Source organism: Xyrauchen texanus, chromosome 17, assembly GCF_025860055.1.
Source record: "Xyrauchen texanus isolate HMW12.3.18 chromosome 17, RBS_HiC_50CHRs, whole genome shotgun sequence".
NCBI lineage: Eukaryota > Metazoa > Chordata > Actinopteri > Cypriniformes > Catostomidae > Xyrauchen > Xyrauchen texanus.
In genome coordinates this window covers 27,379,321-27,404,216 of record NC_068292.1, presented here as the reverse complement: position 1 = coordinate 27,404,216, position 24,896 = coordinate 27,379,321, and the positions used below count along the sequence as shown (strand labels likewise).

The 24,896-nt window shown below is 38.1% G+C and overlaps 1 protein-coding gene across 1 annotated transcript in view; it reads right to left on the bottom strand.

The window, feature by feature from the left end:
* The window catches only part of LOC127657983 (integrin alpha-8-like), an 89,486-nt gene that overhangs the window by 52,611 nt on the left and 11,979 nt on the right, over window positions 1-24,896 (bottom strand). Inside the window, exons 3-12 of the mRNA XM_052147028.1 lie at window positions 22,798-22,898; window positions 22,002-22,125; window positions 20,139-20,200; window positions 15,551-15,596; window positions 12,415-12,540; window positions 11,906-11,950; window positions 8,253-8,296; window positions 7,493-7,549; window positions 7,183-7,235; window positions 5,626-5,831 (exon numbers count right to left, since the gene is read on the bottom strand). Of these exons, the coding sequence (XP_052002988.1) occupies window positions 5,626-5,831; window positions 7,183-7,235; window positions 7,493-7,549; window positions 8,253-8,296; window positions 11,906-11,950; window positions 12,415-12,540; window positions 15,551-15,596; window positions 20,139-20,200; window positions 22,002-22,125; window positions 22,798-22,898 (864 nt within the window). The remainder of the gene's footprint in view (window positions 1-5,625; window positions 5,832-7,182; window positions 7,236-7,492; window positions 7,550-8,252; window positions 8,297-11,905; window positions 11,951-12,414; window positions 12,541-15,550; window positions 15,597-20,138; window positions 20,201-22,001; window positions 22,126-22,797; window positions 22,899-24,896) is intronic.

Genomic DNA, 24,896 nt, shown 5'->3' with positions numbered 1-24,896 from the left:
GATTTTATCAATATAGTATCACATCTTATCCATTAGACCAGTTGTTCTCAAAATAGTTATGCTTCAGGACCCAGATTCTACACCAAAATAGTTTATCATTTAAAGCTGAATTTCGATTGCTTCATAAGTTCATTAGGCAATAGTTCACTCAACAAAACACATGTCCTTGTTGCAAGTGAACCCATATTTAATGTAGCCTGGGTTGTATTTTCTTTTACTTCCATCGTTCAGTTTGCATACTGTAGGGTTCAGTTTAATTAGATGCAATGCAATTGATGTTAACAACAAAAGATATGGGATTTTTTCCTCCCTTTTGTAAAGTTTATAAGATTATTAATTTTGCTATATGGTTAAATGCGTTATATATATATTTTTTAAATATTTTTTTTTATTTGCCCTGCTGTCCATGACCATATGAAAACGGACCTGGGATGTGACCCACCAGTTGGGAACCACTGTTGTAAAGTAGACATCCTGTACTGTAAAATGTACGTCCTATTTGTTTTCCATAGCACATTTTCTAAAATAATACTTGGACTAAACACTAAATTATGTGTATTTGGCCCTTCTCCCAGATGTAATTTATCAATTATTAGTGATTATTTCAGAGTCTGTGATGGTGAGGAGGAACAGAGGGATGCTTTCATGTGGAAGAACGAAGGATGCTAAAAAGAATACACATGATTTACACAAAGCTCCGCAGGGAGCTCTTTTGCAATGAGAGACTATTACAGAACAATAACAGACTCATGCACAAGCACAAGTCAACTACTGCACAGCCAAAACATCTCCAGGGTAGGGTTATCTTTTCAAGTGTTCCATTTACCAGCAATGCTGCTCAAAGCATTAACCTACATTTGGTCCACACACAAAAACACACAAACAAGAGTCAAACTGAAACAACAGAGTAATGCTACCCCAGACAGAGATGCCCACAGTGGGGCATAAAGACAAAAGAACAGAGCAATATAGGGGCTGTTGAGGTTGTAAATTCTATAAAGCTCTATATCCTCAAACCATATTGAAACGAACAAGCAAACCGTAATGAATACCATTTAAAAAAAATACATTTTCCAGCCGTCTTCGCTCCAGAAGTATTTTCCACAATCTTTTTCCTTTCAAAATATAAGTCATTAAAGTTCTAAGACATGAACCAAACCATCCAGCTCAGAAGTAAATCACAACATTTCAAAACTTTGACTTCAAGCAAGAAAGTTTTTGAAAAAAGGAACACAAAGATAAACGGTATAAGACTGTATGCTAGAGAATCATAAAGAGTGAAGTTCTTCACAGGAAATCTGCAACTAAACACGATTCTTTAAAAATTTGCTGAAATAATGCGGCTTCGTGGCTTCAGCAGAAGCAAAAAACATTTATTAACAGTTGTAGGTCTGTCTTTAAAGGTTTATAAGTTATCGCTAAAAATCATTCCTTCTATGTAAAAAATAAAAGGGATTTCTGAACTCTTCCGGAACATCAGTGTTGCTTTTTATTGAGGAAAATAAAGGGATAAAGGGATACAGAATAGGGAAAAAGAGAGAGCTCATGACTAATGATAGATCTGAGAGGAATGTGTGCTCATGGAGGCCTTCTAGGCTAAGCAAAGTGTTCGAGGATAGAAGGGGAAGAAAAGTTTAATTACACTCAGAAAAATAAAATTACCCCCCACAAGAAAGCACTCATTTCCCTCAACTGGACCACCTTGTGTGTGCAAGTGGGAAGTTTGTGTGTGTGTATGTGTGTGTGTGTTTGTGTACGTGTCAGCATATGTAATAATGCTCTCTGTTTATCTTGGGTGAGTTCCTCTCTATAAATATCTGTCACATGTTTTTGTTGATTCTTGGTCATTTCCTTTTCCTGTTTTCTGGCTGTGGGCACAGTAGCTGGCACATTGCCCAAAGACCCCCAGAATTAACAGACCAATGGTTGGCTTACTGACCGCCAAAGGAAATTAAGTGAACTGCAGGCATACATAACGGGCCAGACTTTAAAGCTAGACATCCTATCAACATGAGACAGAATTCATTATGACACTTAACAAGATACTTAATTTTGTGGCTTGGACTTAATCGACTGCATAAATATACCACATGCCATTACTGAGAGAAAAATATGTTTTACAGACACAAGAAACCACTGGGCCCAAAATAGCATGCAGAGATTTTAAACTCATGCTCACAGACCTAATCTCATCCCATTCTCTGGCACTACTTTAAATGAATTACAAGCAAAGATACTTACAAAGATATCCAAAATGTCTATTACAGACAGAAAATAACTTGTACTGAGGTGCAAACTCTTACATCCTTCTCAAAGAGCTTTGAGAAGGAATGTTGTTCAAATTCTTCAGGCTTTTTCTGAAAGTTGATCATGAAAATGTAAATACTCCACCATATGGCCATCACATTATATCCAGGTTTCCACACTTCTTAAAAACATTTTGACCAGTTGTTTCTGATTACTGGATAAGAATGTTTAAAAATAATTGTATAGAAATTGTACTCACAGAGTAATTTCTGGCTGATGAAATGCTGGTGTAAACAAAAGACAAAGCAGTTATCGCTATACTGATTAATTTTAATGAACGTCCACTCAGGTATTGCTTTTCTCGTCAATATAAATGACTCTTCCCCTTTGCCAGTGGGATGCTATTTTCTAAGGATACATGTACAGTTTCTACCTACATGAATGAGGAAAGACTGAAATCTCCAAAAATCGCAGTTGGTCAAGATTACGTGAAAATAACATATTTCTAATTAGCAATAAAATCTAACAACAATTGTTTTATGAATGATCTCACAGTGTAACTGGAAACAGCAGATTTAATTTTTCTTTAGCTAAAATTGGTCTGTGCTTACCGAAATGTGAAACAGTACCCTCAGTGGCTAAATAACTAAATGCTGTTGTGCGTATGGGCATGTGTGAGCTCCACTTTCTGGGTGTAATGTCCATGGAGGGGCCCCAAAAGCAAGTTGTAAAATGAGTTATTTTCTGCTGTAATCTTATTTTCACCCCTCCACCTCCCCCCTCCACCCAGCCCAATTCCCAAACCTAAACATAAAGTGTAATGTAAAAATGTAAGGTTAGAGGGAAAAATGCAACCTCCTAATCGAGCATGTCACTGATTATGCGAACACGATTACTTTCTGGTGTGAACACAGGATCTGAACCAGAGTCTCCAAAGATGCTGACACAGCGTACTACTGGTCTCACCACAGGAGAAGGTAAACACACTGGAGATGGCGATTGTCAGTGAGTCAACATGTGACAAATCCTATTGTATCGGAAATCTCTGAAACAACATGCCGACTTCCCATGTGATCATGTTGATTTCACAAGAGCTTTGTGAAGGAATTATGACACTAAGACAAAACTGTGGCAGGCTTAAGACATTGCACTTGCGCGCACACACACACACACACACACACACACACACACACACACACACACACACACACACGTAGTGTTTCCATGTTTTATGGGGACTTTCCATATAATGGTTTTTATACTGTACAAACTTTATATTCTATCCCCTAAACCTAACCCTACCCCTAAACCTAACCTTCACAGAAAACTTTCTGCATTTTTACATTTTCAAAACACATAATTTAGTATGATTTATAAGCTGTTTACCTCATGGGGACCGACAAAATGTCCCCACAAGGTCAAACATTTCGGGTTTTACTATCCTTATGGGGACATTTGGTCCCCACAAAGTGATAAATACACGCTCACACACACACACACACACACACACACACACACACACACACACACACACACACACACACACACACACACACACACACACACACACACACAATGCCACCTTTCACTGGCAGCTCAGTTGGAAACTCACTTTCCTCTGGATGTCAGAATTTCAATGCTACTCTGCTGTTTTACATGAAAGCAGGAAACAGCAAATCCACAAAACCAGCCATCTGAGCAAAGCTCACAGCACAGCAGCCAGAGCAAACCTCGGCAATACAACTAACTAAATGACTGAATAAGTCAAGAAATATGTATATAAAAAAATAAAGTGAGCTAACACATGCACCTCCCCACACACCACCATTGTGACAAGGGTCACTTCATCAAACCACTGTGGCCATATGGCTGGTGTAAACAGAGAATGCTGTTTATGATATTAGTTTCTTTATGTCAGCATCAGATATTGATTAAATCTTTTGTCTCCAAATCTCCCAGCAGTAACTTCTCATAATGTGATACTTTTACATATTCAGAATAAAAAGCCAATATCCATAAAATAATCAGCAAATGTAACCCCTCCATAAATCATAAATAAAAGTGTAATTAGTTACAATACTGTAGCTCTCCAATTTGAAACACTTACAGGACCACATTACACTGTACATCTAGGTCTCCAAACACACTAGCATTCCATATAAACTGATCAGCCACAACATTAAAATCACCTGAATCTCCAAACAGCATTCTGAGATGCTATTCTTCTCACCGCAATTGTACAGAGTAAGTTATCTGAGTAAATGTAGACTGTCAGTTTGAACCATTCTGGCCATTTTCTGTTGACCTCTCTCATCAACAAGGCATTTCTGTCCACAGAACTGCTGCTCACAGGATGATTTTTGTTTTTGGCACCATTCTGAGTAAATTCTAGAGATTGTTGTGTGTGAAAATCCAAGGAGATCAGCAGTTTCAGAAATACTCAAACCAGCCAATCTGGCACCAACAATCATCCATGCGACTATCTAATCAGCCAATCATTTGGCAGCAGTGCAGTGTATACAATCATGCAGATATGGGTCAGAAGCTTCAGTTAATGTACACATCAACCATCAGAATGGGGAAAAAATTTGATCTCTGGACCATGGCATGATTGCTGGTTGGTCAACTAAACATGTATAGATATCATATACAGGTATTCTGCTTACTTTCATCTACATCTAGTGTAATTTCAAAGCAATTTCAGTGAAATCTCAGTTCATGTTACAATAACATATGTGGATGTCTCATCCAGAGACTGCATATGCACACACACATAGACACACAGTGATCAGTGAAAAGCAGAAAACCTCTCAGTTTTGTCTCTAGAGAGAACATCTCAACTCTATCTGTGTATAGTGATAAAAATAATCTGTGGGTGATAAGTCTGGTCTGGACTCCACCCCTGAACACCCGTTTCCATTCAGATGCAGGAGGAACTGTTGAAAACGTAGAATATAGCCATGACAACACAATAATTGATGATTGGGATGGAAATTGAGATGTAGGACATGTAGACTACAGGGCAAGTGTTGCTAAAAGGAGATTCAACATATGGTCACTGTGTCTGTAAAGTAACATGTAGTGATTGCCATTTTGGAGGCTGTCTCCATCCTAATCTAAGAGGGTCACACCTAACTCTTCACAGGAAAACACAGACAAGGGCATTAAATTACTTTAAACTTTCTGATTGGCTTTAGAACTGTACATTTTAGGCATGTGATGAAAAGACAGGATATCCTACACAAAACTGAGCAAGCACAAAATGGGTGTATAGAGCAACAAGACAAAATGACAACAGCAGATTTATTGTTCTTGGAAATACTTACTCCTGAAACACAAAACACAACATCCTAGAAGTGCATTAGCGTGCACACTTACCCAAGTACCCATCCTGGTTGATATCTCCGAGAGGGGCGATGGCACTTCCGTAGCGACCGAACAGGTGTGTTCCAGTGAGTGTGATGGGAGAGGAGAAGATTATGGAGTCCTCTTGCAGGTATAAGTACACACGGCCCACCTCACGAGGTTTACTTTCAAACTCTCGATCCATGTAGAGTGGGGCTCCAACCAGCACGTCGTCTAGCCTGCACACACACGCCTTTCCATTGACTTCTGCCGTCTTATCCTGAGCTAATAATATTTTATATTCTACATTAGATTCTCTAATCCTACCCTAAATATATCCTTTTTGCTCTTTAAATTGTCATAAAGACATTATTTAGAATGTTTCCTAAGATATTTGGTCCCCACAAAGTGAGCAAGACTTGACCCACACACATACATATTCACATAAAAGACACTTGATTGAAAACTGAACGAATTAATGCTTAGCACCAGTACAAAGACCTTAGCACCAGTACAAAGACCTGTTGCTATATCAATCACTCCTTAGGCTTTATGGAGTATGTTTGAAATTCATGTATTGCACATGGCTCCACCCTTGGGGTTTCAAGACAGGAATATATACAAAGAACAAATGCATGGGCCAAAGAGTTGTACTGTAACCATTGAAAAATATAAGCCATCAGTGCTTGTGGAGACTAGCCAGCTCATGACAGTATTATGGCAGGGGATAAAACATTTGAGAAATGCTGAAAATACAAAACAGAGATGTCTTGCTTGGATATTTGTATTTAGAATAAAGCATTGGAAAGTCTGCCTTGGAATATTTAAGGAATGATGGAGGAGTACCAAAACATTCCTACAGTTCAGAACTGAGAATAATCTGGAAAAAGATCAACAAAGTTTATGGAGGGCTCCTATGGTGAAGCAGAACAAAATGTTTTAAAACATTTTTACATTTGTACATCTCAGAATGTGTTGCTCCAGTATAAGATGTAAGATAACAGACAAGGAATAATACAAATTATACATTGACTTTAACCCTCAAGACTACAGAATGTTTTAAAACATTATAAAACTATTAGGTAAAGAGCTATAATTTGCTCTCTTGGAGGATTTTATGTGTTGGGTTGTTGGCTGAATTATTTAACCGTTCTTGCTTTTTGTGGTGTTTTGCGCAAACTGTTGTTTTAATGACTATATAACTTTGTACAATAGGAAAGGAAGCCTTTTGGTTAATGACATAAACACATGCCAGCCTTTCAGACAGAAACGAGAATAGTCTATTTAAAACCTGATGTCCTATTTAGCTCTGCATACACCTTGTAACTAAATACAGCATTAACTTAAATAGCATAAGAAAGTCAGCAGAAAGACTGTGAGGAAAACACAACAGCAATGCCAGCGAAACTGCTATGCTCTTTTGCTTTTCAGATTTCATAATAAAGAATTGGCTCCATTTCTTGCATAGGATAAACTTTTTCCAAATTATTAATCTAACAAATCATTGGACTTTGATTTTATTTATCTTCCAAGTCAGTGGACATTGATTACATTTATCTAGCAAGTTATTGGACATGAAAGTCGACTTACCCATCTCCATTTAGATCGGTCACAGCAACAGTGTATCCAAAATATGAGGCCATCTGTCAGAAACAGTCATGCATAATATTCAATGAAATTTCCATCAAATTAGAAATATGAGGAGATTAAGGGGACACATGCAGAGCCAAATATCTTCTGTTAAAATAGAAAGCATTATGCGGTCAAATTAAATGTGCTTACACAGTCAAAAGAAAGCTAATAGAACAGCTTTAAAATCAGTTCTAGAATTGCAGCTAATGAACAAAGATTATGTTTAACTACCAAAAAAGTACTTTACAAATATCAAGCAGTTACTCACCTGCTCCCCTGTGAAATTCTGAATAAACGTCAGATTTGTTGCATTGATGACAGCCACCTAAAAAAAAAAAAATGTCTGATTATCTTGCTCATAAAGTATTGCTTTTAATAATTATAGATCCACATGTATCTGGTCTGGAGAATATCTCTGGATCACTAATATACAGTAGGACTTGTGTATCTGACCACATTACTGTCCTCCACCCCAAAGTGAGTCATGTTTTACATTTAGCACTCTAATAATTAACCAGATTAATCTTAGTGGATGTTTTAGTGGATAGAATCTTTCATAAATGAAACTCATGTTATATTCAAGAACATAACATGTAGTGGGGAAATAGACACAATTTCACTGTCTACTTCAGAAACCACCCATCCAGCTGCCTTTGTTTCTGTTTAAATGAAGGCCAAAACCCCTGCATTCAAGATAATACCACCCTAATTGGGAATTCCTTCATAAGACTTCAAATCACATCCAGATGAGATACTTACATCCACTTACATATGTATACACATGTAAGCTCCTCTAAGTGACGTTTTACTTATACCAAAATATGCATTATGAAACATCTAGCTTGCACTTGTTTATTTGAATAAATAACGCTTTAAATTTTAGCACTACACATAGCTGTTTACTTTTGTAAGTGATGACTAACCTCTTAAATGCTTCTAAAATTTTTGTTTTCCCCTTGACTTGTACCTTCTGATTTTACCATGACAAAAGACAGGAGATCAAGACTGTTTAAATATGATATACTTACATAACCAAAGTTATGTGCTCCTCGAGGTACTCCTGCTACCAGTTCTGCATAAAAGACATAGCAAAGGCATTCACACTGTCACACACATAAACATATACATATAGTGCATTCAGAAAGTATTCAAATATTCACATTTTGTTTTGTTGCAGCCTTATGTTAAAATTAATATTTTTTTACATTTCACATCAATCTACACTCCATACGCCGTATATCTTGTCTCTGAACTCTGCAGGCAGTTCCTCTGGCTTGGTTTTTGCTCTGATATGAATTTTCTGCTGTGAGACCTTATATAGACAGGTGTGTGCCTTTCCAAATCATGTCCAATCAATTGAAATTGCCACAGGTGGACTCCAGTCAAAGTGTAGAAACATCTCAAAGATGATCCAGAGAAATGGGATGCACATGAGCTAAATGTCAAGTGTTATATCAAAGGGTCTGAGTACTTATGTCAATGTGATAATTCAGTTTTTTATTTTTATAAAGTAAGTTATAAAAAATCTGTATTTTGCTTTGCCATTATGGGATGTGGAGTGTAGATTGATGTGAAAAAAAGTAATTTAAAGCATTTTAGCACAAGGCTACAACATAACAAAATGTGAAAAGAAATTAAGGGGTTTGAATACTTTCTGAATGCACTGTATATATTTACATATGTAAATATATCAGCACGTTTATACTAGCAGAGTTTGAAGAAACAAATTATGCCCTCTCTCCTCTAGTAGAGAAAAATATTAAAATATACACTTTTCCAATCTTGTGAAGAGTGTGTATGTCATTAAATGTTAAGTTCTGCATACACATGCACATATACACACAACCACTTATCTGTTGCATCTCAGGGTAATCAGTGAGGTGAGAGCTGTGATTTTTGTAAATCTCTTCTCTGTCAACATCATGCCACTCACACATATAATATAAATGTTTAGAAGAGAGAGCCAGAGAGAATAAAAGACAGCAGGAGATAGAGGGAGAGAAAGAGATTGTCTTAAGTCTGATGGATGATCTTGGAGATAGTGATGTGGTGGGAGTGTTTGCTGCTGTCTGTCAGATATCTGTCCCACCTACCAAGTTCGCAGAAAGATGGTACAAAAAAAAGCTAAAATTGTGTAAATTTTCTTATTTGTTAAAAGCTCTCAGACTCCCAGAGACCCATCAATGCTTAGTTGATTCACCACTAATCCATACCAGATAGAACATATGTGTAAGAGAGAGAGAGACAGAGGAAAAAAAGAGCAAAGTTTGATGGATAGGTATGGTAATGACTGCTTGTGAAGTTTGTGTAGGTACATGGATGTGTATGTGTGTTTGAAAGGGATGACAGAATGCAGATGGGCTGTTTGTCACTGGGTGGCATTTCAGTGACAGAATACTGAGAGGGCTCTGTAATTTTGGTCTGAGTCTGAAAGGACCAATCAAAGCTTAGCAGGCAACAAATCCCCCACATCAACCACACACAGAGACGAAGCTCTTACTCTCATGTTCATATTCATGCACAGCCTTACAAACTCTATGAAAGACATAACACACACTCTACAAATACACAAAAACTCTAGAAAAAACAAAACAATCTCTGGAAAAAAAACATAACACAAAATCTAGAAAGACAACAAAAATTGTTCAGAGACAAAAGTAAAAACACATAAAAGTATCATAAAAGAAGTCAAAATAACTCTTGCATTTTATTTAAAGTCTCTTGAACACATCCGATAACTTTGTGAATCTCAAAAGGCTACGCTTAATGAATAAATATATAGTCTGCATGCACAGCGTGCTTCAATAAATGAGCGGTTCTCTGTTGTGTCACACACACTTGGGCTTGCGCAGCATGGCTCGCAATATTTGAACGCAACACACGAACAACGTCTCAGATGTAGATGCTTGATAGTTATGATGATGCATGCATTGAGATCGGAACCACAGAAGCAATTCACCAGATTTTGAATGAAAATCACTTGAAACTACTGTGAATTAGCAAACAAACAGACTCACCGTTTTCCTGGCTTGTTCCATAAAAATAAAAGCCCCAGAGAATTAAAGTTAAGAAATTACAACTGAAATAAATTACTAATGTATAATAAAATACTAATATTTATTATTATTATTTTTAGTGTTACTATTATTTATAACAACAGCAATTATTTATTTGTAATAATTGTAATAATTAAATAGGTACCAGCCAATATTGAGGAAAAGGTATTGGGGTATCCCTAATATGAGCCACTTCCATTCAGCAATACAAAAATACTAATTTATAATGCTTTATATTTCATGCTGGCAATACATGTGATCATATTATTATCATTCATTATAATTTTCATAAACACTAGTTTGGAGTGCAAATAAATTTAAAGTTTGTCGCATTTTGCCATTGTTTTATCACATGCTGTTGCACAGGCAGTATGAATGAGAGATCAGGCACTGAAACCCTAAGCTCCGTCTGTCACAGCTACCTCAAACTTTAGGAGAGCAAAAAGCCACTGGGAAATTGTTGCTTCAATTTTCTTTGCACCAAAACCCTATCTTGTTTCATCTTGGCAAAATAATAAATGCATTATTTTCTCAGTTCTTGCCAGAGTGCATTCCCACTTTCTTAGCAGTGCATAATAAATAGACTCACAGATCTCACATTCAGCATGGCTTATGAAATATATCGCCATCATCAAGGTTATATAGTTACTGTAAATATGAATGGAGGTTTACATGGAGACATTAAAATACTTAATTGTCACACTCTTGGTAAAGTAAAAAGCAGATTTTATTATCGTCTCTTCAATACACAGAAACAAGTGAATGGTCTAATTACTCTTACTACAAATGCTGACGTTAGAAAATTCTTCGACATTTGGAAATTATTCTGCTGTCCATCCTGTGGTTTTGTGATAGTTTATAAGCCCATATCACATAATTCTGGTCTTATTATACTTCTTATTATTTACATTGCGGTCAGTGATAAAGAAACTTTGTCACACTTTCCAGAAATACAACTGCTTACTTGTTTCAGCATTGCAAAATAAGGTGGATGCTCTAAAGCATGTAGTTGAACCTGTCCTCAGCAAGATGTCATGGTGTTAAATTGCCAAACTTGTTTAAAAATGCAACAAATTCATAGATATAAATATAAAATGAAAGGTAAATAATGCTTTAACTGAAAAAATTTAATTGGTGAATGAAATTAAAATGAAAAACATTTTTGCCAAAACAAAATGCCTTCAGAGTACAAAACATGGATAAAATAGAAAAATATTCAATTTTGTCAGCTCCATTAGAATTTTCAGAATAGTGTGAAAACGGGGGTGGGGGATTTATAAGAATGCATTTTATCACTTAGCTTCTTTATTGAATATGATTATTAGATAATTTAAGACTTCACACTCTTGTTAGATGGATGAACTTAAAATAGCATGCTTTATAGTGTGTCTCATGGAGCTGACACAAATTACAGCAAGACTTCAAGTTATGAAGTGAATAAATGTAAATTTTCTGAAAAAGTGTTTAATAAAAACCTGTCCTCTTACATGGTTTGTTAGCCGAAAACTTTGTCTACAAATATATACATTTCTTAATTTAGTGTTAAAAAATAAAAACTAAGATTTAAAACATATTTTGTCCCTTATTTCAAGAATCAGTGGTATGTAAAAAGTTAAAAGTCTTACCTTGTTCTGAGTCTCCTGTGAACTCTCCAACTGCTACAGAGTACCCTACCAAAAAAAGAAAATGTAAGAAAATGTAAGACAAGCAGCGAGTCTCTTTGGACTATACAGTAAGATAAAACTTGAAGCAGCTAACAAAAGTGGGTCAATTTAAAAATTATATTTACTCAAGTTGGCTTTATCTCTAGTCATTTTATAATCGATTGCACTGTTATCATGACAGTCCAGCTGTGATTAAGATTACTTACATGAAGAAAAATATTTGTTTAAGGGCAGAGTGTGTATTTAAGGCATATTTCTGTGTGTATCTGTGTGTTTTGGGTCCACAATTCCAGATGGAAATGTTATCACTTGGCAAAAACTCAGTACCAAACAAATTCTTGTGCATGTTCATGTGCACGTGTGTTTATTAAATGAGTTTCCCCTGACCCAAAAACAGAGCGCCAAGCAAATCACTGTGTCCCATAAACTATCTTTGTCTTTCAAAGGCAAATACACAGGGCCTCTCTTACCTAGGTAACTGTCATCATATGTGTCTGAGGCTGCTACCGTCTGTTTCTCTCCTTGAACTTTGCGCAGGATGGCTTTCAGCGAATAACCATTCAATATCTCTGCAACTCCAGCAGTGATCACTTGACCTAAATACACACACACAAACATGTCACATGTCAAGCACTGCTACAATATTTTCAAATATAAGAAATGTATCTCTAAAAGGAAAACATTGATTTTCGTGGTTTACATTTATGGGAGTATTAATGAATGGGAATGCGCACAGTGGGACACATCAGACGATTTTATTAGTTTAATGATTTTGTGTTCATGATTTGTGTGCAATTCAAAGATATTACATCATTGTGCCAGATGAGTAAAGCACTGAATGGACATAACAAAAAGTATCTTTAATAAGTCAATATATTGTTTGATTTATTTCAACATAATTGATCAATTGAACAATACATTTCACAATCAAGTTTGTCAATCTGTCTAAGGCAGACTAGGGGCCGTTTACACAGAATGCGTTCTGGTTTTCCATCTGTGCTATATTGTAATTTTTGGTCCATGTACTTTACACATGCAGATGGAAGTCTTTGACCAAATCCCTAATTGCAAAATGTACATACAGCTCAGGGGGCATGATTAAATGTGTTCATTTTTAGAGTGTTATATTTACAGTATGTAATTATATGTACGAAATGAACACAATAAATTGACAACCCTAGTTTTGGTCTGAAGAGGGTACAGACTTCATTATAAAGAACTTTCACAGGCATCATTAGCAGAACCACAATAAAAGAATCATTCAAAGGTGGCATAGACCATCCCAAGCTGTGAAAGGAGCTACATGTATGTTTTTACAACATTAAGGTTTATTATATAGGCTACTGCATTCAATTAAAAAGCAATAATACAAAATGAACACAGTTGTAAGTTCTACTCAAAGATTGAGATGAGATATGATGCAACAGAGCAAGAGGGAGTGAGAGATATTTCCTCTGTTTCTGTTTCTGTTGTTCAAGTTCAATTCACACATTCATTTCTTTTAGTACCAGGACTGCAGCTTGACCTAGACCTCAACCATTACTCTCTATTAATGTGTGTGTTCGGCAGTGTGTAACTGTGCCTATGTTTACTCAATCCTCTATTAACCTGCATTTGTTCTGAATTTTGTGGACACTCACACGACAAGTGGTTAACACCACTTTTCCTCCTCACAGATATCTGTTGTCTTTCCTCAAAACAAAGTGATGAGGGGTAGAGGTTAAAATGGTCAAGATGAACTGATTGTGGGAAAGGAGTAGAGAACAGAAAGCGAGAGGCAGGTCGTCATTTTTAGTGTACCTGTAAGTTTCTTGTTCAATTTAGTTATTTAAAATGAGCTAATGCAACACAATTCTTAAAAAAAAATCTGTCTATTTTAATTCTTAAAAATTATGTTATAGCATAATTTATTACTACTGTAAATTAAAAGCCAAAAACTGTAAAGAAAAGAAAACTGTTAAACTGTTAAAAGAAATTTCAAAAGTAAATTATATAGTGATATAATGTAGTAATACTTTTAATACTGTGTTAAAGTAGAATGACACACACTGAGTTAATCTCTAATTATTTTGTTCAAGGGAGGTTATGTATCATCTGTCTAAATATCTGTTCCCTTTCGATTTCGGTCACTTACATCGCGTCGCTGACGCTTATGGGAAAAACTCCTTTTCTCGGATTTCTGAACTCCTATTTTATCACAGCATTTCAGACACAACTGAATTGAGACAATGACATTCGCACCTGCTCAGCCAATGACATTGAGCGCGTGGCACTAAGCTCTCTATACAAGTGGGCGACATAACATCATCAGTCAGAATTTATCTCCTCCACTCCTGGATTTAACTCGCACTTAACTGCAGTGGATGGCGCTTCCATTCCTGAAGCCGGCCACTCCTCTGCTTTGCTCAGGTGATTTAAAATAGTTAATCATTTCCACACTTGCGCTGACTGGACCATCTTTTTCAGGATGCCATTGCGTAATTGTAGATGTGGGAAACCTGTTCCCACATCTGACGGCCACAAGAGTTGTGTGTTCTGTCTGGGCCGCGACCTCTTAAAGGCAAAGCATCCCGCTACTGAGCGATGCGGATGTGCTTGCTACCTTGCCCCCTCAGAACTATCAGGTCGAGGTTGATTTCTTATAGGCACCATCAACGATTAATTAGTCACCAACCACTGTCTATCTGTGATAGTCCCATGGACAGCTCCGGAATTTCACTGGCCTGGGGTCACCTTAGGCCAGGTTTCCAGACGAAAAGTAGTTAGTACAGATGCTTCCAACATGTGTTATGCGATGGCCGCCCAGCATTCGTGGAATGTGAAACTAACCTGGCACATCAACCGCTTGGAGGTGTTGCAGGTTATTTTAGCCCTAAAAGCTTTTGAGTCAGAGGTGACAATGCATCATATTCTGATTTGCAACAAAAAGTAAGTAGTGGCATATATCAATCACATCAAAGTTAATGTCCTGCCCCTTCTATACAACGAGATTCACTCTTGAGTGATTCTACACGTTCTCATAAGTGTCAGCGATGTGATGTAAGTGACCAAAATTTAAAGGGAATGTCTCCAGTTACGTATGTAACCTCAGTTCCCTGAGATGTAGGGAACGAGCCATCGCGTAACTAGCCGCACTACTGGACGTCACTATTTAGCGTCTCAACTGCTGCTTTCAGTCGATAAATTCTGACTGATGGCATTATGCCTCGTAATAATATAGAGAGCTGAACGCCACATGCTCAATGTCATTGGCTGAGCAGGCATGAACACCATTGGCTCAATTCAGTTGCATCTGAATTGACATGTTCCAATAGGAGTTCAGAAATCTGAGAAAAATAGTTTTTCCCATAAGCGTATGCAACGCAATGTCTCATTCCCTACATCTCAGGGAATCGAGGTTACAAATGTAACCGGAGGTGTTATTCTATTCTGAATGTGGAGGAAGCGTCATGCTGGTCATTCTGTGGAAAAGCTTCGATTTTTTGGTTCCTGTGAGAAGGTCTGAGATATGAAAGTCTAGTTTTTGCCAATCAGTTCTCTCAGTTAGAGTCTCTGTATAAGGATGGAAAGATGGAAAACACTACATAATGAGGAGAAATATGTTACCTTGCCAGTAGAAACTCCCTGGTCCTCCCACAACCAGCGTCCCTTCCTGAGATAGAGACAAAGAAAGAGATAAAGCAAAGAAAGAGCAAGAGGCAGAAATGAGGACTAAATGATAAAGTTTTGTTATGGGCAGCAGGTTGACATCATCTGCTCAATGGGAGGCCAAAAAAGTGTTATTTTTGCATCTGGAGCAGAAAGGTAAAGACTTACAATTGACTGAAAAGAGAAGGGTGGCACTACCCATGAATAAAATACACCCATGTTTTGCTTTGTGAGAACTATAATATTTGTTAGATAAACTACAGGGGTCTAAGACTTTTTAAGACCTATTTAAGGCCAACTAAAGGAAATTTAAGTAATAAATTCAAGGGAACCCAATAGGTCATTACATCATTCTCTAAATGTAAAAAGCTAAGAAGCATAAAAACATATATACAGTATACAGTAGTTAAACACTTCAAAGTAAAAAAAAAAATGCAACTTAACACATTTCTTTTATAAAAAGTAAGGCTTGCATACCTCTGCCCCTAACAACCAGAATGTGGAAATAACTTTAACCTTCTGATCAGACCCACTGTATCAGCTATATTCCTCTACAACACTGTGTTTCACTCGAATAGTGTTTAAACAACACACAAAAATATTCCTCAAAGTTCTGGAATAAAATATAAGTGATCGCCACCAAATATGTTAAAGCAAGATTTTATTCAAATACACTTAGGTCATTGAATCTAAAAGCTCAACAAAAGGAGAATATATTATTTTATTTTCAATTTCATCTTTTTATAAGAACCTCCCTATTGTTCTGCAATCTAAATCCCTTGTCCTAGATTATTCAATAATATATACATCTACAGAAATGTACACTGTGCCACTCAGTTGACATGATTCACGAACGGCAAATAGACATGCCAAGGTTGGAGTCAGCACACAGGTGTGGATTATCTTTTGAACTATAGGTGGCGTTGTCACCATACTGCTCAGGTACGTTCACAACATGATGTCACTGATGCATACAAAAGTTCTTATAAGTCTGACAATGCATTCAAAAGATATTTATCTTTTTTATAAATTCAATATGCCAGAGAGCCAGTATGGCTGATATGGTAAAAAAAAAAAATATATATATATATATGGCTGATATTGATATCCTTGAAATCCTCATGACACAAGGAATCCATAGACACCAAACTAATAATAAAAAAAAAAAATCACATTTATTAACACATACGACAAACCGTTGCCGAGATATAGCCTCACTTCCTGTTTTCTGTTGACCTCGTTAAATGTGTTAACGTAACTTTTCAACAAAATCAATATGAGCTATTATTCATTCTCTGTGGATCAGTCTGGAGATTTTTGAGCCATTGTTTAGGCAAATTGGCAAAGTTTGAAGGAATTGTGGTGAATAAACGATAAATGTCATAATCCAAGATGGTGGCCACTGTTATGCGCAGAGTTTTTTCAGATTAACATTTTTATGGCTTGACTCTCAAGCACAAAACAGAACAAAGTAAAATATATAAACACGAAGATAGAGCCTTCCATGTCATGGATTTGTCCCATTTCTTACCATATGCATCTAATCTGCAAAGCTGTTTATATCACATTCTTTCTAATCACAAATTTTGTATGGAGGCTATTTGTGCCCAGGCATTACTCTTCTCATTAAAACGACACGATCCCTCATGCAACATTTAATACTGTGACCTTATGAATTTGAGACTTGTTGCTCAGTTTAAAAAAAATTTAAGGCCTTAATTTGCAAAAGGGCATTTTAAAAATGTTTAACATTTAAGCATTTAAACTGTTCTCTTACGAGAGGTTCTCTCGTATTGCGTAAGCTAGCTTACGCTACGGGAAAGATTCATCTTTTCTGAGATATTGAAGCCAAAAAATGATCCTTAATTTTTGTATCCATTGTCAACGCAGTGCGGCAGCTGCAGACCTTGAGCGGGCTAGCTAGCGAGCTCATAGGTTGCTCTGCGGCAACTGCTGCAGCCTATAGACGAGCTTGGGCGAACTCGCATCCAATGAGAGGCGTCCGCGCGATCACTGCATCAAAGCCCACCAAAATGGGTGTGACTTGAGTGCATATAAGCGTAGTTCGTAGGCTGGAACCCTGATTTTCATCTCTTCAGCGAAGCTTTTCGCATCGCTGACCTGGAAGCCGCGTCGCTGTTCGAGGGGCATCAAGCAAGCGTGGACAGCGCTAGAAGAAGCCGGCCGTCTCAGCCACCTTCAGCCATCCTGCGAGCTACGCCATCCGACGACGTATCCTTTCATTCAGCAAGCTAGTTCTCACGAACTAGTCACAAAAGAATACGAGCGTCTTTTTCAAGATGCCTCGCTCCACTTGCGCCTCATGTCGCGCCCTTCTCAGCACAGGAGACCGCCACATCATCTGCGCTCTCTGCCTGGGACTGGGGCACGCAGAGCTCGCCCTCACTGAGGGCGGATGCGATTTCTGCGAGGAGCTACTGATGTCGACCCTGCGGGCTCGACTCGAAGCGCTCAAAGCAGAAACCACCGCGCCGCCTTACCTTCAGCAGCGCAGGAAGAAGCGCCGCGCACAAAGGCTGCCGGAAACTGTGGTTGAAGCGACTGCCTCGCCGGAGCCTCTCCCTCGAGCATCGCTTTCACCCTCCCCGCCCCCCCGGGACGCGCAGTTGCCGCCGAGCGGCCGCACTGTTGCCATCTCGGATGACGAGGTGGAGGATAAGGGCCGCTGTTCCATCATGGCTTCGGACAGCGAGGAGTGGTCAGGCTCCCAAGCCTCCTCCTCGGCCCAGGAATCCAGCAGGACCCACGTCAGAGTCGAAGGGGAGTTAACACGCCTCCTCACACAGGCCGTCGACCGCCTCGGGCTCGAGTGGTCACCGCCCCCTGAGCAGGCACCCAACAGACTCGACGGCTGCTTTCTTCAAAGCCATCGCCGCTCTACACCCGCTCCCTTCCTGCCGGAATTACACACGGAGCTTGCAAAGTCATGGAACGCTCCTTTTTCAGCCAGGTCCCGTTCCCACGTCTCCACCTCTCTCGCGTCGGTGGACGGCGCCACTGAGAGAGGCTACTCCTCCATCCCCTCGGTCGAGGACTCGGTAGCAGCACACCTTTGTCCTCTCGTAAGAGAACGTATCGGTTACCTAACGTAACCTCGGTTCTCTCTAGATGAGGGAACAAGTATTGCGTAGTCGGCCGTGCTCGCGCCACGAGCAACTTTTCGCTTCAGTCAATGAAAACCAGGGTTCCAGCCTACGAACTACGCTTATATGCACTCAAGTCACGCCCATTTTGGCGGGCTTTGATGCAGTGAGCGCGCGGACGCCTCTCATTGGATGCGAGTTCGCCCAAGCTCGTCTATAGGCTGCAGCAGTTGCCGCAGAGCAACCTATGAGCTCGCTAGCTAGCCCGCTCAAGGTCTGCAGCTGCCGCACTGCGTTGACAATGGATACAAAAATTAAGGATAATTTTTTGGCTTCAATATCTCAGAAAAGATTAATCTTTCCCGTAGCGTAAGCTAGCTTACGCAATACTCGTTCCCTCATCTAGAGAGAACCGAGGTTATGTTAGGTAACCGATACGTTTTTAGGCATGCTGAAACCCTGAAATATTAGCAAAAAAACCTGAAATATATAGCAAAAAATATTTTTAAAAACTAACAAAAATACAAGGGTAAAGACTGTATACTTCATGAACGAGAATTCCATGAAGCATTGCAACTGATTTAATCAAATTAAAAATTATGGAAAAATATAAAACTATTGAATTTAGGTTGTTGATTATAAATATAGACAAACAATATATTGGTGCAGTGTTTCTCTTCAGGATCATGGGTAGTGTAGTTCTTCACCAGGAATTCCTATTAAACACGATTTCTATAAAATGAAGATGAAATAACATAGACTGAAGGCTTCAGCAGAAAAAAATACCATTGATTAATAACCTCAGAGCTCATGATAGGTCTGTAATAAAATGTTTATGAGTTATTGTTAAGAATGAATTCGCCAAAGAAAAACCTTAATGGGATTTTCACTTTCGGAACCGAATGTTGCTCTCAATTTAAAAAAAATAAAAGTTATTTAATTATATAACTAATTTGAATGACCAAAAACATATTATTTAGATGTGTACTGAATATTTTGCATTTAGCACTGAATATTTACTGAGAAAAGAAGACATAAATGGACATATTTTTATAGTTTCAGGCCCTATTTTGTACCCTGTTCATGGAAAGTGCCATGTACTGTTTATTTTAAACACAAGAGTATCAGAGAGAAAGAGAAATATGGCATGAAAAGAGAAAAGGCCTTCTTCCTGCTTTCTGTTCTGATTTGCTGTGACATAAGGATGGAGGGTCAAAGCGACATATCTGTCTCCAGCTTCTCTCTCAATTTCATTCTATCACTCTGCCCTCAATCTAACCTTTAACCTCACCCCTTTCTCTACTCTACTCAGTTCATAGCGTATAGAGAAGAGAATGAGAATTAGGAAATAAACCTTTGCAGTTTAGAGATGTGGACTAATGTCACAAAAGAAGAGAGTAAACTTAAACACACAAACAGGGATGAGGACAGGGATTTATTACCTTAGTGAAGTCAACACTGAAGCCCGCTTGGCAGAAGCCCTGGCCCTCGGGGTCCGGGTTATCTACAGATTTCAGAACAGTCTCAGTTATACATGTGTGGTTAAGATAACATTGAATACATAAGATCTTCTGCACCTTAGAGATGTCTAATGAATATTAGTGTAAATAGAGGTTGGTGATAGAAGTTTCTAATCTAAAAATGAGTGTATATATGCATCTTTGTATGTTTGTTTTTGAAGAAAATTGGTAACTATGATTTCATCAAGTAAAGCGTGGAACTTTTGTAGCTGCTGGAATTGTTTTGATCTTAAACAGAAACATAGTCCTAACTCTATTCCTAATCCCAATCCTAAAATCAGAGGGAAATGATAGACCGATAAGAATGATGTTCAAACCCTAACCCTAAAGTCTAACCCAAAGGCTAACACTAAAATCTAATTGGTTGATAGAAATGCTGTTCCAGGAGGACCAACAAGAATGTTGATCCTGTAAAATCTCCTATGTGGCAAAAACACCATGAACTGCTGTTGCTGTAATATAATGTAGAGTAAATTGTGTCCTGTTTTTGTTGATATAATGTGTCACACAGTGGAGGGCCAAAGCACAAGGTGGGGAGAGTTAATGAGCCATAACATCACTTCTACCAATCCCAACGTCTGCAACACTGCATGTGCCTTGGAATACAATCCCTTGGAATAAATCTCTCTCCCCTATTTCATGCCACCTCTGTTTCTCTTCTTTCACTCTTCTCCTCTGTCAGACTTCCGTGTGTCTAATTTATGACTTCTCATTCTCACATTTTCTCGGCAATTCTGCATTTGTAAATGTATGTCTATGTGTATACATGCTTGCATGAGTGTATCCATTCCTTAGTGTCACAATGTCAACGTTAAACAACCGTGGCAAGGATGCCTTGCTGACCTGCCAGGAAAACTGCTGGCAACTGGATATTGTATAACAGAGAGTAAGGAAAGTAATTCAAATCCATTAAGAGCTCGTATATTATACACAAATTCACCCTCTGAAGACATTAGGCACAGTTACCATCATTCATATATGTATACTGCTTCACTCTCTACTAACTGTTAATACAGACCTGTCTCAGTGTGTGTTTTGTACTCCCTGGTGATGTCTGGAAAGGTACATTTAGTATTATGTGTGTATCAGATATAATGCCAAGAAATCAGAGAAATTAAACAGAGTTCTATGTAACTGTGAAGTAAACCTCAAAATACAGGAAATAAGTAGGAAATTACATCAAAACAAACATGTGAGCTTCCCTTTGATCTCTGTTTACAGCAGGGCATACAGTATGATTGCCATGGCAACGGCCCAGCTGGGCAGTCCAAAAAGCAGCGGCCGTGTCTGTGATTCTGTATGGAAAGCATGATGGGAATGTATCCTGGCTCTAAACACCACCAACAAAGTACATGTGCAAAAGTGTTCCCACAAAATGTGTTCTACTGAATATCTTCTAAGAATGGAATAGCTTTAAGTTGAAGTGTGTAAGTTCTATAGCCGCTGAACAGCACTGCAAAAACAAACACGGTTTTCAAAACAGCCTTCCAAATCTTCCCCCCCAAAGCCCCCCATCTTCCGTTGATCAATCAAACAGACAGTCCCGTCCCCAAATCCACCACTGGATGAGTCAGTGTTTTTGTATAGAGCTAGACAGGTCATTTAAAACAAACAGGAATTTTCATAGCACCACAGAAATTTGAAAATGAACCTATGAATGGCTTACAACTCGCATATTAAGCTGGGATAGGAGAAAAATTGCACACTTCAGTAACTGCATGCTTGCTGGTTTTGTGTGACTACCGTATTTGTTTCTTTGTCTGTACTGTATGTGTGAATACTCACTGCTTCTACAAGGTGAATATTCAGCATAGGCACTAAAGTTCTGCACAGCCACATAACATGTTCCCACCGGATCCATCTCACTGCTTTCCTTCACTGTCCTCCAGTGATAGAGTGGAGCACAGGCCTGCAGAGACAGACACACAATGTCAATGTAACTAACAGCACTGAGAGCACCAAGAAATTACCATATCAAGTTAAATACTCTGTATCTAATCATTTTATAAAATAATGAGGATGCCCCTGGCGTTCATGGGTGGATGAGAGGAGAGGAGTTGAGGACTCCTGATGGAGATGATGGAGGGAGCGCTGAAGCAGAGGATGGCAGAGAATATAAATATTCCAGCTGAAAAGACCAGCATTGCTGGTCACCAGCTTATCAGGTTCCCACTCTTTTCAAAGCACAATTTTCCAGGACATTTCCAAGACATTTTGTTTTGCCACACATTTGTAAATTTTAAGCAAAAACACACAAGAGGTTGTTAAAATTGTGGTAATTTTTTAAAAATTCTGTATTCAACAGTTTAATAAAATTTCATCATCAAAATTGTGTCTAATCAAATTAATTTGCTAAAACTTTAGTCTAATGAAAATGTATTATTTATTATTTTAATTTATCCAATTTTGCAACATAATATTGCATTATCAAATTAAGTGCTTGTCTACAAATTTGATTCTGACTGCTCCCTGATAAAGAGCAGCATTTCCAACAACATCCATGAATATGCAGAAGAAAACATCCAGCAAGATTATGGTGCAAATGGTCATTAACTGGATTATATTTCTGAGCATCACTTACCACCACTTTGCCTTTGTGGGTCCTGACTGTGGCTCCAAACCACTGATGAGATTTAAACTCCAGAGGCTCCCGTGTCCCGTTCACTTTAATCATCCTGTTATCTAGGAAAAAGAAAGAGTGAGAGAAAGAATGAAAGAAAGTGAAAAGAGTGAGTGAGACTTTATAATAATAAACAAAAATATCAGGCAGCTGAGAAATGCAACACATGGAAAATACTTGCAGCAATACACTCAATTTAGAAAACAACATGAGCCATGAAACAGCAAATTATACTGTGTTCTCTAATGAGTCTGAGTTTATTTGTTTATATGAAGGCACATCCCCAGGGGGTCATTTTACTCTTAGAGTGTATATACAGTATGTTGACATGTGGCTGTGGATTTGTATCTACAGAGGTTCTGTTTGTTCCAGAAAAGATCTCAGTGAAGCTGGGCCTGTTTAGAATTACACAAGGTACAGTCTTCACCTCATAAAAACACATAAACTCTAATCCTTCTCTGCTTTTTTCTCTCCATTTCTCATGCCTTTAATATTGACATTTTTCTTCACCCTCAATGCAAGTCTTTTACTTTATTTCTTGGAATAGCAAATACACCTGCAATTCTAACAGATATTACTCTACTCAGCTGCAGATATTAAGTAATTTTCAACCATACAACCACTGTTCCATAGACTTCCATTCTAAATGGCATCCTACATCAGGATGAATTGAAAATATTTTCTCTTGTAGTTGACCACAGATATTAACGTGTATTTAACCCTGAATACTGCTTAATGCTCAGGGTCACCCAAGGGTGATAAAGGGATAGGTCACCCAAAAGTGATAATTCTCTCATAATTTACTTACCATTATTCTGTTTTCAGCAAAACAAAAATGAATATACTTTGAAGGTTGTATGAATTGTTTTTGTCCATATGTAAGTCAATGGGGTCCAACATTTTCAAGCTCCAAAAAGGAAAATCTTTACACCTCTTTTTTGCTGTTACGTGAGAGCTTAGGCATAACGTGTGTTAGATTAGATAAACAGAATTAAATTAAACAAAGACATAACAAGCACAAATTCTTCTACAACACTCATAAATGCATACGGTACTACAGTATTTCAATTTCATAAACACAAGAATTCTGTTCTAACTCAAAAACACTCTGTAAAAATATAAGCAGCCCAGAAAAATCAGGAAATCTTGTTTTAATGAGCAAATGTTCTAGTGTCACACATTGCACGATCATGCATGGCCAGACTCACAGCCATTATTTGCTGCTTAAAAACATCTGTTTCATTCTTTTTGTACAAAACACATGCTTGTCATTTTTCTCAGTTGTAAATTATTCCTCTCTGCTGCAATGTTATGGATCATGGCTGCTATATTAACTGTGATCTTTGTAAACGAAGGTGACTTGTGTTGGGAATAAGACAGTATGGACTAACACATGCACTCTACTCTGATAATAAGATTATGAAAACGGATATGGGCTCAGATAAAAACTATGAAAAAAAATTGATTGTCTTTAGTCTTCTAAATCATTATCTACAATGTGTGGAACATAACTGCTGAAAGACCTCTGTATCTCTTGGATATCCTATGTAATGTACTGTAACTGTGTAGTTGTGTGAGTGCATGTGTACAGTATGTGTGTGTGTGTGAATCTGAAAGACAAGGTCCACTGGTGCATGACCTTGTCTGGTATATCTAATGAATTGACTCTTCTCGGTCAGGACTGTATTAGTTACACACACCCTGTCATCAGAAATGTCAGTCGCACAGACACATGCCATGCCCCCTATAGAGAGCTCTGAGGACCACAGTGGGAAGAGCACACAGGATCAATGGTCAAGTGTGGTAAAGACAACAAGACTAATGAATCTGGAAATGTGTGTGTTCTGGATAGATGTTCTTGAAGGAGTGGAGGTTTGAAATGAATGGTGTGTGTGTTACACTAACAAAAAACAGACAGCACTTCTGCCCTCCCTCTAGAGTCTGAACTCTTCCCTTATTTTCCATATGTTCACAGCTCTTTTAACCCCCCTTGTGTGCGCACACACAGACACTCTCCCTCTCTGCCTCTCTCTCACCTCATCACCATCAGCCTCCTTTTA